Source organism: Panthera tigris, chromosome B2 (genome assembly GCF_018350195.1).
Source record: "Panthera tigris isolate Pti1 chromosome B2, P.tigris_Pti1_mat1.1, whole genome shotgun sequence".
Classification (NCBI taxonomy): domain Eukaryota; kingdom Metazoa; phylum Chordata; class Mammalia; order Carnivora; family Felidae; genus Panthera; species Panthera tigris.
In genome coordinates this window covers 37,075,754-37,089,604 of record NC_056664.1, presented here as the reverse complement: position 1 = coordinate 37,089,604, position 13,851 = coordinate 37,075,754, and the positions used below count along the sequence as shown (strand labels likewise).

Below are 13,851 nucleotides of genomic sequence, written 5' to 3'. Positions count from 1 at the left end.
AGATGTAGGGAAAGCCAGCTTTCTTAACTTGCTCCTGATCTTAGGGGGAAATAATTTAGTCTTTCACCATTAAGTATGATGTTGGCTCTAAGTTTTTCATAGCTGCCCTTTATCAGGTTGAAGAAGTTCAATTCTATCCCCACACTTTTAAGTTTAACATGAAAGAGGTAGATTTTGACAAATTCTTTCTCTGTGTCTACTGAGGTAATCATGTGATTTTGTCCTTTATTCTATTAACAGGATGTATTTTCTAAAAATCTTGTATTTCTGGGATAAACCTCTTTTGGTTATAATATAGCCTCCTTTTTATATGTTTCTGATTTCAATTTGCTAACATTTGGGTAAGGGTTCCAGCATTGTCATTAAAAGTAAGGATCCTTTAAAGAATGTTTTTAAATATAAAGAAGTCAAATTTAAACATATTTTCTTCTGTAGTTTGAGCTTTGTAGGTCTCGAGAATTTTTCCCTACCCTAATGTCATAAATATATGGTGTTATGTTTGACTCCAACAGTGTAATAGAATACGTATATTTTTAACAGTGTTATAGAATATAGAATAATGGATATGAATTTAAGATACTTTTATTGTTTATTGTTTGTTTATTTTGAGAGAGAGAGACAGAGCAAGCATGAGTGAGGGAAGGGCAGAGAGAGACACAGAGAGAAAGAGAGAGAATCCCAAGCAGGCTTCCCACTGCCAACACAGAGCCCAACATGGGCCTCTACCCCATGAACCATGAGATCATGACTTGAGCTGAAATCAAGAATTGGACACTTAACCAACTGAGCTCCCCAGGCACCCCTTGAGATACTTTTGTGATGTAATTTAAGTTTTTCCATATGGATAAAAGTTCCTAGTATCATTTATTAAATAAATAGCACATTCTTTCCCCCCTGATTTGTAAGTCTACCTGTGTTATATATCTAATTTTCATACATATGAGTGTTCCTGCACCCTCTGTCCCATTTTATTAATCTATTCTCTATCCTCGGACCATTAAGAAATTGTCGTAATTAGTCTGGCTTAATAATACTTCTTTCTATGTGGCAGGACAGGACCCCTACCCTGTTTTTCTTCATAAATATTTTGAGCTATTTTTGGCTTTTGCACTTCCACATAATTTTGCAAAAGTAATTAAAATTAATTTGACAAATTATAGAAAAAGTTCTGTTGTGATTTCATTGGAATTGTACTGAATTTGCAAATTAAAAAATTGAGTTCTTCAGGTTGTAGGTTTATTCCTATCTTCCATTATGCTATTCAATAATAATTATTTTCTCCAAAAATGCTGTGCAAATATTTTTTACATTTATTTATTAAGTACCTTATGGTTTTGTGGCTATTGAAAAACTATTTTTTTCTATTACATTCTGTCCAGCTTTATTGAGATATAATTGGCATATAATGCTATTACATTCTAGTTGAATTATTAGCCATTGTAGAAACACTTTTGTGTGTTGGTCTCTTACACAAAAACATTACTGAACCCATTAGTTCTAATAGTCATTTCTAGATTTGTTGGATGATCTTTAGATAAGGACAATCTTAGTCTTCCTTTCCAATTATCTCTTTTTATCATCTGATTGCTCCAATAAAATATTGAATGAAAGCAATGATAGCAGGCTTCCTTGTTTATTCTTCAGTTTAAATGGGAATAAATGCTTCTAAATTTTTTCACAGACATCATTAGCATAAAATCTTTCATATTCCTAGTGTGATAAAAGGATGTGTATGGGTGACTAAAATATATCATATATATAGAAGCATATAAGACAGTAGTTAAAGAAGAACGTGACATATATAAAACATGTATTAAATAAGAAGAAAAATTATTTCAATTTTTTCTCAGCACCTAGGTTAAGGAGAGAATGGTGACAATATATCAGTTGTCCTCTCTAGGTCCTCTAAAATTACATATTCCTTCCTTACTCCCAGAGGTAACCGGGATCCCGAATTTTCTTTGAAGAGAAACCAACATTGTTATCTCTAAACAATATATTGTTGAATTTTTTTTAACGGAGTACTAAACACAAACCTAGTTGTAAAGGCAAGAATGTTAATTGCCCATGTTAAAAAAGGTTCTCAGAAAATAAGAAGCTGGACAGTTTGAATCTAGTCTGGCTTCAGCTTTCCTCCAAATCTACAAAAGCCCTTTGTGGGGAAGCCATGGGGGATGATCACAGGTGAGTCTATTGCTTATGATCTGGAAAATACAGGTCTCATCGTAATCAGGACATCTGGCAGGGCTGTGTTTATGAGCCATGTAATGGAATCCAGCAGGGATATGGCCAGGACAGTGGCCTAATCTTTTTCCTTTAGACCACAATTCCTTCCCTCTAGTTCCCAGTAGCAGGTCAAAGCAGAACACTTCCAAAGAACGAAATGAGTCTCCTCAGCTGACCTAGGTTAATGAAAGTAGATTGGCAACTTCATCAGCACATGTGAAAACAAGCAAAATTTAATGTACAGCATGGCATGGTGCCCACAGATAATACTAATGTATACGCAAAATTTGCTAAGAGAGTAAATTTCAAATCTTCTTACCATACACATACACATAAAAAAATGGTAACTGTAGGAGGTGATGGACATATTAATTGTCTTGACTGTGGTAATCATTTCACAATGTACACATATATCAAAAAAATCACACCATATACCCTAAATATATACAATTTTTACTTATCAAAAATAGTTTGGCTTTCTACAGAAGAAAGTGTCCAAAAATGTCCACGGAACTTTGGGTCAGTGTCATATCACACCCATGATAACTTAAGGGAATAGCTTATAGGTACTTCAGGTACAAGGAACATACGACCCAGAACTTCTAAGCACCATGTTTTGGCAAACTAAATTCATTGGTCCAACTACAATGCTGAAAGTAGAATTCGTACTAAGCCTAGTTGTAATTTTCCTCTGAATCTAAGATTACGATAGTGGAACAATGATAAAAATCTTTGTTCCCTATGTCCAAACATAGATGGAAATGTCTGTATGTTATGTTTATGATGGAAGATGGAGAACACTCATTTTTTTACTTTTAAAGCAAAATTTACAAATAAGCATGATAAAAATGACAGCCACAAACAAGAATGGGATCTTGTCATTTGCAATGACATGGATGGATCTAGAGAGTATAATGCTAAGTGAAACAAGCCAGTCAGAAAAAGACAAATAAAATATGATTTCATTCATATGCGGAATTTAGGAAACAAAGCAAACAAACAGAAAAAAAGAGACAAACCAAGGAACAGACTCTTAACTATAAAGAACAAACAGATGGTTACCAGAGAGGAGGTGGCTTAAGGGCTGGGTGAAATAGGTGAAGGAGATTAAGAGCACACTTACCTTGATGAACACTGGGTGATATATGGAATTGTGGAATCACTACACTGTACACCTGAAACTAATATAATACTGTATGTTAACTGCACTGGAATTATAATTTTTAAAATCTATATGCTGTCATACCCAGGAACAATCATAAAGATGATTTACTAGTTGTTGTAATTCTCAGATTCTATTCATTGGAGATGTGCTTTAATACTCTTACTCTCTTCCTTCTTTGCTGGTTTTGTTGTGTTTAAATGCATCAGGTCAGTAGTACGGCTGGGACTGGTGACGACAGGCTTAACTTGACGGGTCGGCTGTTGCCCCCAGTGAGCCACTCCTCTGCTGACTTCCAGGGTTAGCTGGATCATACGGTTAATGGCTTGTTGAATGTCATCCAAACTAGGAACCATTACCTATGGAGAGAATAAATGAATTCCTGGTACTGGCAGCACATGCCATCCATCCCTCTGTTTCTCACCAGCCCATCCCCCACTGGGTGGGACAGCCTCAGCTGGCCCAGTGGAAGGCTGCTTTGAGGAGAGGGATATTACAGGAGGGTAGACTGTGGACTTTCTCTATCCTGAAGTTTTCCCATTCTATCATTTCCCGCAGGCTAAAAGGTCAGGCATAGTACTTGTCATACTTTCCCCATGAGGGCGGCCGGATGTGGCCATAAATGGTGGACTGTGTGTTGGATACCAATGAAGCAAAATGATTGAAGAAGCTATACTGCCAACGTTCCGACCTCAGTTCTTTGAATTGTGCCAAACAGGCAAAGAAGCTGTCCTCCAGGAGGCCAAGCTGTGTAGATGTAGATGGCGACAGATGAGTCACAGATCGTTCCTGCCTGGCCTTATCCTATGGCTCATCACAGAATGCACCTCAATCATCCTGTGTGACTCGGAGTTCCAGATGCCAGTTGGCAGCTGAGACATGAGACGGTGGTAAAAATAAGTGTCGGGAGAAGGCACAGGGTCCATGTGCTCAGGGCATAGGCTCTTTCTTTCTATCCTGCCATTTTGGGTTACCTTACAGCTGTGTGTTTGCTGTCGGGATGTGGACTTCTGAGATGGACTATTTAGATAATTTGATGCTTGAAGAAAGAAAAAGCAAGAATGCTTTTCAAGTACTTGCTAACTGATGGCTGAACAGAGATGCTTAACTCATCTCTTACACCATCCTTCAATACACCATGAACTGCACAGAGTAATTATTTTATAATGGATAAAAATCACATTCTGATTTTTGTTAAATATTCGGGTAAAACCAAAAAATACATAGTGGGTACCTGGGTGGCTCAGTCAGTTAAGCGTCTGACTCTTGATTTCGTCTCAGGTCATCATCTCACAGTCCGTGAGATTGAACCCTGTGTCAGCGCAAAGCCTGCTTAGAATTCTCTCTCTCCCTCTCTCTCTGTCCCTCCCTCGCTCGCCCTCTCTCTCTCTCAAATATAAATAAATAAACATTTAAAAAATATATAGAACCGAGAGGTTATTCTAAATGAAAGTTCAGTGGTAGTCCTATATTTCTTTAAAAGTTACCAGAATATCATTATATTAACTTGAATATTAATTATACTTACCACATTCGGAATCGCAAGATGCACTTCAGTTTTTATGAAGGAAATAACATCTTCTGATCGCCTTCGTCCATATTGGCTATAATAAGATACACATTGAACTTATAAAACTTAACCTAAAGTTTCATAAATAGCTTGATTATGCTACCATTTTCAATCCTAAAAATAAAGACCATTTTCAAAATACCAAATTACATGGAGAAAGTTATTCATAATGAAACCATAAATTTCAGAGAACTAAGAAAACACGTTAATGTTATTTGAAGTAAAATATTAGTCTCCTATACATTTTCTAGTATTTTAATGTTGCTCTCTCTCTCAGTAATAACCATTTAATAACGTTTACTAAAAGCACTGCCTGTTCCCAGCCTTGTAACAGATGCCAGACAAGATCACCAACAAAAAGCATATACCTTCCTATACTTTCATATATACACTTTTTTGCAAGATTACACAGGAGGTTTCTGGTCAAAGCCTTCCAAAAACCGCTTTTGTAAACAACATACTCATGCTCAGGCAGAAGTACAGACATACAGACACACAAGTGGAAGTAATGAAGAACACACATCAGAGCTATAAATTGGTGATCTCCCTCCGCCTTGACCTCTGTCCCCACCCTAGACAAAATTATAATAAATGTCTCATTGCTCTCCACAGCAGGAAATGCTGTCATTACTGAAAAACTACACCTTCCTTTATAAAGATGGGGGGGGGGGGTGCGGGGTGGAAATCATAAGTAACACAAAGCTTCCACAGTTCAATGTGAAGACCCAACATTACATATTATTAGAAGGAACTCTTTGAACCAAAGCAAGCAAACAAAGGGAAAAAGACCTTTAATTCATAATCCCGTTCTGAAATCCAAGATGCAAAAATAAAACAAGTCTAAACTGTATTTAAAAGAGCACAATCTGAGAACAAGAAGGAGTTTTATAAAGTATAAACAAACAGCTGAAGTGACAGAGGCAGTGAACAGCACACTAGATCATTCAGTAACTTATTTGACAAACTAGAGATTAAAGAATTCTCCAAAATTTCAGGTGCAAAATACAGAGACAGATATTACTTAAAGAAAAGGCAAGGAAAAATTAGGGAAAAGTAATGTTTATTGACTGCTTAATGTACGCCAGGCACTTTTCCAAGCACTTTCCATGAATCCACACATTTCATGCTCACATTAACTATGTGAGGCAGATCTTGTGATTATTATTTGCATTTTACAGATGAAGAAACCAAGGTAGGGAGAAGCTGAGTAACTTACGGAGGGTCACTCAGCCGAGAGACACTTTACTACCTAGATCCAGCACATGAATCTTACATATGGTTGATTAAAGCACAGCCCTTCTCTCATCTTCAGAAGAGACTTGTTTTATCATATTGAAAAGAGTCCTGTGTGCCTGACAGGATTAATGGGAAAAATTATCTACACAAAAACATACAATTTGTGAATTTCCAGAAAAACAGGAGAAATCCTATAAGCTCAAAACAACAGGGTGTTATTTAGAAAATTGGATTAACAGCAGAACCCTCATCTGAAAGTGGGAACAAAAGAAGCCAATAAAACAATATTTACAGAGTGTGAGAGAAAGAGATTGTGATCCAAGCTGACCTAACCAGCATTCATGTGTTAGGGTAAGAAAAAGACATTTTTTTTTTTTAAACTTTTATTTATTTTTGAGACAGAGAGAGACAGAGCGTGAACGGGGGAGGGGCAGAGAGAGAGGGAGACACAGAATCAGAAGCAGGCTCCAGGCTCCGAGCCATCAGCCCAGAGCCTGACGTGGGGCTCGAACTCGCGGGCCGCGAGATGGTGACCCGAGCTGAAGTCGGACGCTCAACCGACTGAGCCACCCAGGCGCCCCAGAAAAAGACATTTTAGACAAAGGAGGAGGTTGCAGTATCATGCTCATGTGTATCTTTTCAAAAATGACTTAATGCTATAGGACTTATACGTCAACGTGGCATAGCAAGTTCAGACTTCAAAACCACTCTTTGTGCCAAATATGTAACAATCATGGATAGAAAATATAGGACATGAAGATACTCAAATGCAAGGTTAGCACGTCCATGAATCAGAAATGGGTCAGAAACACATAAACAGCGTGGCCAGGAGTCTGGTCAGGAATTAGGCAGTGACAGTGGAAGGTTGGCTCCTGTGGACTCTGAGGCACTGAAAGCACTCCACGTGAGATAGGGCCTCAGCCAGGCCTGCTACTCAAAGCCAGAAGCTAAGGTAATCCTCCACTTGTAAAGAGGCAAAGCAAAAACAAAGCATAGTCCATCAACGTACTGTCTGCAGCTATAACATCTCCAGAAGATATGGGCCTGGGGTGATGAAACAAATCCATAGCATCCCCAGGAAGCAGTTAAGTCAGGTCACTTGTGTACTCCCTGGCTGAACCTGCCATATGCCCCGTATCTCTTCAGTGGGCAGATATCATGAACAAATAAGACTCGGGTCTATATCAAGGTCCCCAGGATCATGGGAGACAAAAGTAAAACTCCTATATAGGGAGGCAGGGTGGGAGAGAGAAACATAACACACACACACACACACACACACACACACACACACACACACACACCTTTCATTCAGTGAAGTTCTATAAACTAAAATCCCAATAGGCATGAATAAGTTTTACAGTAAGAAAGAGAATGAAAGGAATTAATAATTGAAACAAAAACACACTCCAGATAAAATCAATGTATAGAAGTAGAACAAACTCTAAAATAAGTAAATTGATAATATTCAAAGAGATAAATGAAAGTTATTTTCTCCCAACATAATAAGTTACTAAACTAGAAATAAAGAAATAATACAATACCTGGAAAATAAGAAAAAGTATTAGTTGAAATATTTAAGATGAGAGAGATGAGATCTTTAGACTAGAAAGAGAGATACTTGCTCATAACGTAGCCCAGAAAGGCAAAAAGACAAAATAGATGACAGAGTAGTTAGGAGACAGGGAGGACAGACTGAAAGCCCTAAGATTTGAGATGACTGCATGTCCATTGTTCCCAGAACAGTTACGGGTTAAATCTGCCCTGACACTTCATCTGGGTAGTGCCCCTACACTTGAAACAGTATCCTGTTTGGAACAATAGATCATGTGGTCAACCTATTCAACATTCAACTACTTAAAGTTCCGTAAGAAGAGAAAGAAAGGAATTTCCCAGAAGGAACAACTGAAAAGGAAATTGCTGAGGATTTTCCAGGATTAAGGAATGCCAGACACCTTGAAATAGAAAGTGCACTCTGAGAACAAAGCAGGATGAAATAAAGACAAATCCACACAAAGAAAGAAAACTGAAGAACATCAAGGATAAAAAACTATCTTTAGTTAGACTTAGTGCAGACTTCTCATCACGCACATTATAAGTCAGAAAAAAATGAAATACATTCAAAGTGCTGAGAGACAAACAAAAACTTTTTATCCACCTAAACTGTCATGGAATTGTAAGAGCAAAAAAGACATTTCTCAGACTTAAAATAAAGAATAAGAGCGTTTACCCCTCATATACCCTGACTAAGGAACCAGTGGGATATAAGAAATACACAAGAATCTGGAGGTGTTTTACAATATGCCAGTAAATAAATTATTTTTACGTGTTCAAAAACAGGCAAAACTAAAACATCAAGCAGCAATAATGAGGTAGATACTGTTCAGTGAGTAAATCATGCCAAGGCCCTTGTAGTGAGAAATAAGACTAGAAAACTGAAAAACCATAGACAGTACTTCTTTTTTTTTTTTTTTTTTACCTGGAGTAAAATACATGTATTCTCAATTTAAGGGTAACTACTTAAATAACTGAAGTATAGTAAGGAAAATAAAAGGAAAATATGATCCAACCCAAAAATAACAGATAATGAAACGAACCAAAGAAAACAGACACTAAAAAGAAGACACAAAAGGAAATGTCGTAAGTGTAACTCTATCAAAAAATTACAATGAATATAAACAAATTAAACTCTACTAAAAGGCAGAGATAATCAGATTGAATTTAAAAATCAGGTATATGATGCTTTTAAGAAATAAAACAAAAAATTGCACAGTAAGGTTTGAATAGAGGGCTAAAAGTGATATACCAAAAAAGCTGGTAAGGTAAAATTAATGACAGACTAAAAACAATTAGAGGAATTAGAATTAATATGCATAAAGAAATAAAATAAAAATAAAAGATAAGGTGCTTTAAGCAAATTTAACTAATATAAATGCACCTAACAGCATAGCCTTAAAACACATAAAACAAGAACTGAACAAAACAGAAGGGAAATTTGTCAAGTTCACAATCACGTTGGGAGACTGTAACAGTGTGATTAAATTAAAATTCAGCCATGATTAGCCAATGAATAAATCTAACAAAAATGTGCAAGACTTTTACATGGAGAATTATATAATTTCATTAAGAAATAGTAAAGAAGACTTAAATGGAGAGGTAATCATGATTCTGGATGGAAGACTCAATATTATAAGGATGCTAATTCTCTCCAAATTGATCTATAGATGCAATGTAATTTAATCCTCTCAAAGAAAAAAGTTAATTTTTCAACAACTTTTGTTTGGTTAACTTACAATTATGGGAAAAAATACATTGGCCTCCTACCTCACAGAATCACAAAAATCAATATCATGTGGATTAAATCCCTAAACATAGAAGACAAAAGTATAAAATTTTAGAAGACGTCATGAGGTAAGGAAAGATTTCTTTTAAAAGACATAAAAATCACAAGGAAAGGATCAATGAATTTTAATGTTTCCAAGAAAATATTGATAAACATGAATACTTTAAACTCAGCAGAAGATACCATAAAGAGAATGAAATGACAGGTACAACTGGGAGAAGATATCTGCTATATTATCATCAACAAAGTAATATATTGAGAACTTCCATAAATAAGTCCAATCCAATAGAAAAAAACTGGCAAAAAATAAAGAAATGAAGGAAGGAAAGAAGCCAAGCCTAGTCAAGACAAGACATGACAAAAGAAAAAAAGGAAACTTCAAGGAAAAGAAGGCACAAATGGCTCACAGCCATGAAAATATGTTCAATCTCATCAGTATCCAAGAAAATGATTATTTAAGTCCTAGTGAGATGAGATTTCACGCCCCATTCTTGGCAAGAATTTTCTAATTGAAAAATACCAACTGTCTGCAAGGATGAGGAGCCATGGGGACTCTCAGGCTGGGCACTGCATGGTTAAATGAGCTATTCACATACCCCATGGCCCAACTATTCCATTCTTAACAAGTGTAGCAAGAGACAGGTATGAAAATGTTTACATTGGCTTTATTCAGAATATTTCAAGCTGGAAACTACCCAAATGACCATCACCAGGAGAATAAACAGATTGTGTATACTCCAACTATACCTAAGTGAAAATAAATTATATCAACATAGATGAATCACAAAAACATCACACTGACAACAGCATAAATACAGGCAAAATTAAATACTTTGATTAGGGATACAAACTTGGGAAACTATAAGGAAAACCAAGACAATAATAAGTATGAAGTTCAGAATAGTGGTTACTACATTTGGGTGAGCAGAGAAAGGACTGATAAGGGGAATGCTGGTGTTCAATGTTCTTTGTCTTGGTCTGGATGTTAGGAACATGACTGTTCATTTGATCACTATTCTTACAGTATTACACATATATTTTAATATAGTCTTTTCATAAATGTTATATTTTTAAATTTAAATTTATCAAAATAAGAGGTAATATTAGCATTATGTTATGATAGCATTACCAGACTTATTTAGCATATTTTCAACTTGCCTTGAAACAAATATTCTTCTTTTCATTGTGTCCAAAGATAACCGTGTAGCTTTTTGAAGACTGTCTAGCAATTGATGAGAGAAAAAAGCATAGACCTCTTTACATTCCTGTAACAAGAAATCATATTAAAAGTTGGGTTCAGGGCACCTGCGTGGCTCAGTTGGTTAAGCATCTGACTCTTGATTTCAGCTCAGATCAGGATCTCACAGTTTGTGGGATTGAGCCGCACGTCAGGCTCTGTGCTGAGACCACAGAGCTTGGAATTCTCTCTCTCCCTCTCTCTCTGCCCCTCCCCTGCTCACATGCTCTCTCTCTCTCTCTCTCTCTCTCTCTCTCTCTCAAAATAAATAAATAAACTTAAAAAATAAAGTTGGGGTCAAGATGATGGCATGGCAAGATCAACTTCCCCAACATGGTATCACAGCAGTCATAGCCATGTCCTACAGCCAGACTGAGTGACAAGTCTACCCACCACTGTGCCACAATCACAGCCCTGCCACAACAGAAGGGCACACAGAGCACACATAAGAGACACCCCTTGAGTGTCTGGCTCTGGTGATGGGAGGAGACTGAAATTCTGGGCACAAGTCCACTCCTTTAAGACTGTGAGATGCAGATGAATAATCTGATACATAGAAACAAACACAAGAGAATTAGGCAAAATGAGGAGATAGAGGAATATGTTCCAAACAAAAGAACAAGAAAAAAACTTCAGAAAAAGAACTAAATGAAAGAGAGATAAGCAATCTACTTGATAAAAAGTGCAATAGTCATAAAGTAAACAGTCATAAAGTAACAGTCATAAAGATGAAAGTAACAGTCATAAAGATGCTCACCAACCTTGGGAGAAGAATGGATGAACACAATGAAAACTTCAACAAAAAGAGAAAATAAAAGAAAGTACCAAAGAGAAGTTATAACTGAACTGAAAAATACACTAGAGGGGTTCAACAGCAGACTGGATGAAGTAGAAGAACAGATCAGTGAGCTGGAAGAAAAGCAGTGGAACTCACCCAAAGCAGCAAAATGAAAACAGAATTAAGAAAAATCAAACTATCATGAGGGACCTTTGGGACAACATCATGTGGAAAAAGTGTTTATAGGGATCCCACAAGGAGAAGAGAGAGAAAGAGCCAGAAAAAATTATTTAAAGAAATAAAGGCTAAAAACTTCCCTAGTCTGAAGAAGGAATCAGATATCCATGTGCACAAAGCACAGAAGTCCAAATAAGATTTAACCCAAAGATATCCACACCAAGACACATTATAATTAAAATGATAAAAAGCCAGGGTACCTGGGTGGCTCAGTCAGTTGAGCGTCCAACTCTTGATTTTGGCTCAGGTCATGATCTTGCAGTTGTGGGATTGAGCCCCACGTCAGGGTGCATGCTGAGTGTGGAGCCTGCTTAGGATTCTTTCTCTCTCTCTCTCTCTCTGTCTGTCTGTCTCTCTGCCCCTCTCCCCCATTTGCACTCTCTCTCTAAATAAAAAAAAAAATTTTTAATGATAAAAGTTAAGGATAAAGAGGGGTGCCTGAGTGGCTCAACTGGTTAAGCATCGACATTGGCTCAGGTCACGATCTCACGGTTCATAAGTTCAAGCCCTGCATGGGGTTCTGTGCTGACAGCTCAGAGCCTGGAGCCTACTTCAGATTCTGTGTCTCCCTCTCTCTCTGCTCCTCACCCACTCACACTCTGTCTCTCTCTATCTCTCTCAAAAATAAATAAACATTAAAAAAATTTTTTTAATAATCCTTGTTACAAAATAACAACTTGTTACATACACAGGAAACCCCATTAGGCAATCAGATTTTTCAGCAGAAACTTTACAGGCCAGAAGGAAATGGCATGAGATACTCAAAGAACTGAAAGGAAAAAAAAAAAAAAAAAAAACACTTCCAAACAAGAATTCTCTAGGTGGCAAGATTATCATTCAGAATTTAAGGGGAGATCAATAGCTTTCCAGTTAAGCAAACACTAAAGTTCATCACCACTACACTGGCCCTAAAGAAACATAAAAGGGATTTCATTATGCTGAAAAATATTGGCACTAATTAATAATAACAAACCATATGGAAGTAAAAATATCACTGGAAAAGGTAAATATATAACAAAGGTAGTGAGTCACTGACATATAAAGCAACCATGAAGGTTAAAGGACAAAAGCAGTAACATTAGCTAAACTATAATAATTAAAGGAAGTATAAAACAAAAAGATGTAAAGTGTGTCACCAAAAATATAAATAGCAGGAGTGGGGCAGAAAAAAGTAAAGTTTTGAAATGTGTTTAAATTCAGTTACTGTCAATTTTAAAAAGACTACTATTCAAATGGGATATTTTACGTAAGCCTCAGAGCAGCCACAAAGCAAAATACAAAGAAAATGAGAAAGGAATGAGAAACTTAGAACACTAAATAAAGTCATCAAACCACAAGAGAAGAGAGAAAGAGAAGAAAGGAACAGAGAGAAATTACAAAAATAGCCGGAAAGCAATTAACAAAACGGCAATAGGTATATTCTAATCAATAATTGCTTTAAATGAGGGGCACTTGGGTGGCTCAGTCAGTTAATTTTTCCACTATGGAAACATTAAGAATATAGCTACCACATGACCCAGCTCTTTCATTTCTGGGTATTTGTCCCCAAAATATGAAATCACTATTCCAAAAAGATATATGCACCCCTATGTTCACTGCAGCATTATTTACAGTAGCCAAGATATGGAAACTACCTAAATGTCCATTGATAGATAAATGGATAAAGAAGGTGTGGTATATTTACACAGTAGAATGCTACTCAGCCTTAAAAAAAGAATGAAATCTTTCCATTTGTGACAACATGGATGGACCTTGAGGGGATTATACTTAGCAAAGTAAGTCAGACTAAGAGAGAGAAATACCATACAATTTCACTCACATGTGGAATCTGAAACAAAACAAAACAAATGAACAAACACAATAAAACAAAAACAAATGCATAAATACAAAGAACAGACCAGTGGCTACCAAAGGGGAAGGGAGTTAACAGGTAGGTGAAATGGGTGAAGGGGGTCAGCTGTATGGTGATGGATGGTAATGAGACTTGTGGTGGTGATCACTTTGTAGTGTATACAGATGTCAAATTATAAAGCTGTATACCTGGAAATAAAATCATTTAAAA

At 36.6% G+C, this 13,851-nt stretch overlaps 1 protein-coding gene across 6 annotated transcripts in view; it reads right to left on the bottom strand.

Moving 5' to 3' along the window:
* The window catches only part of DNAH8 (dynein axonemal heavy chain 8), a 325,383-nt gene that overhangs the window by 225,498 nt on the left and 86,034 nt on the right, over positions 1-13,851 (bottom strand). For all 6 annotated transcript variants that reach the window (XM_042986265.1, XM_042986264.1, XM_042986266.1 and 3 more), the window contains 3 exons: positions 10,696-10,802; positions 4,917-4,992; positions 3,555-3,747 (listed from right to left, as the gene is read on the bottom strand). In XM_042986265.1, coding sequence (XP_042842199.1) covers positions 3,555-3,747; positions 4,917-4,992; positions 10,696-10,802 — 376 coding nt within the window. The remainder of the gene's footprint in view (positions 1-3,554; positions 3,748-4,916; positions 4,993-10,695; positions 10,803-13,851) is intronic.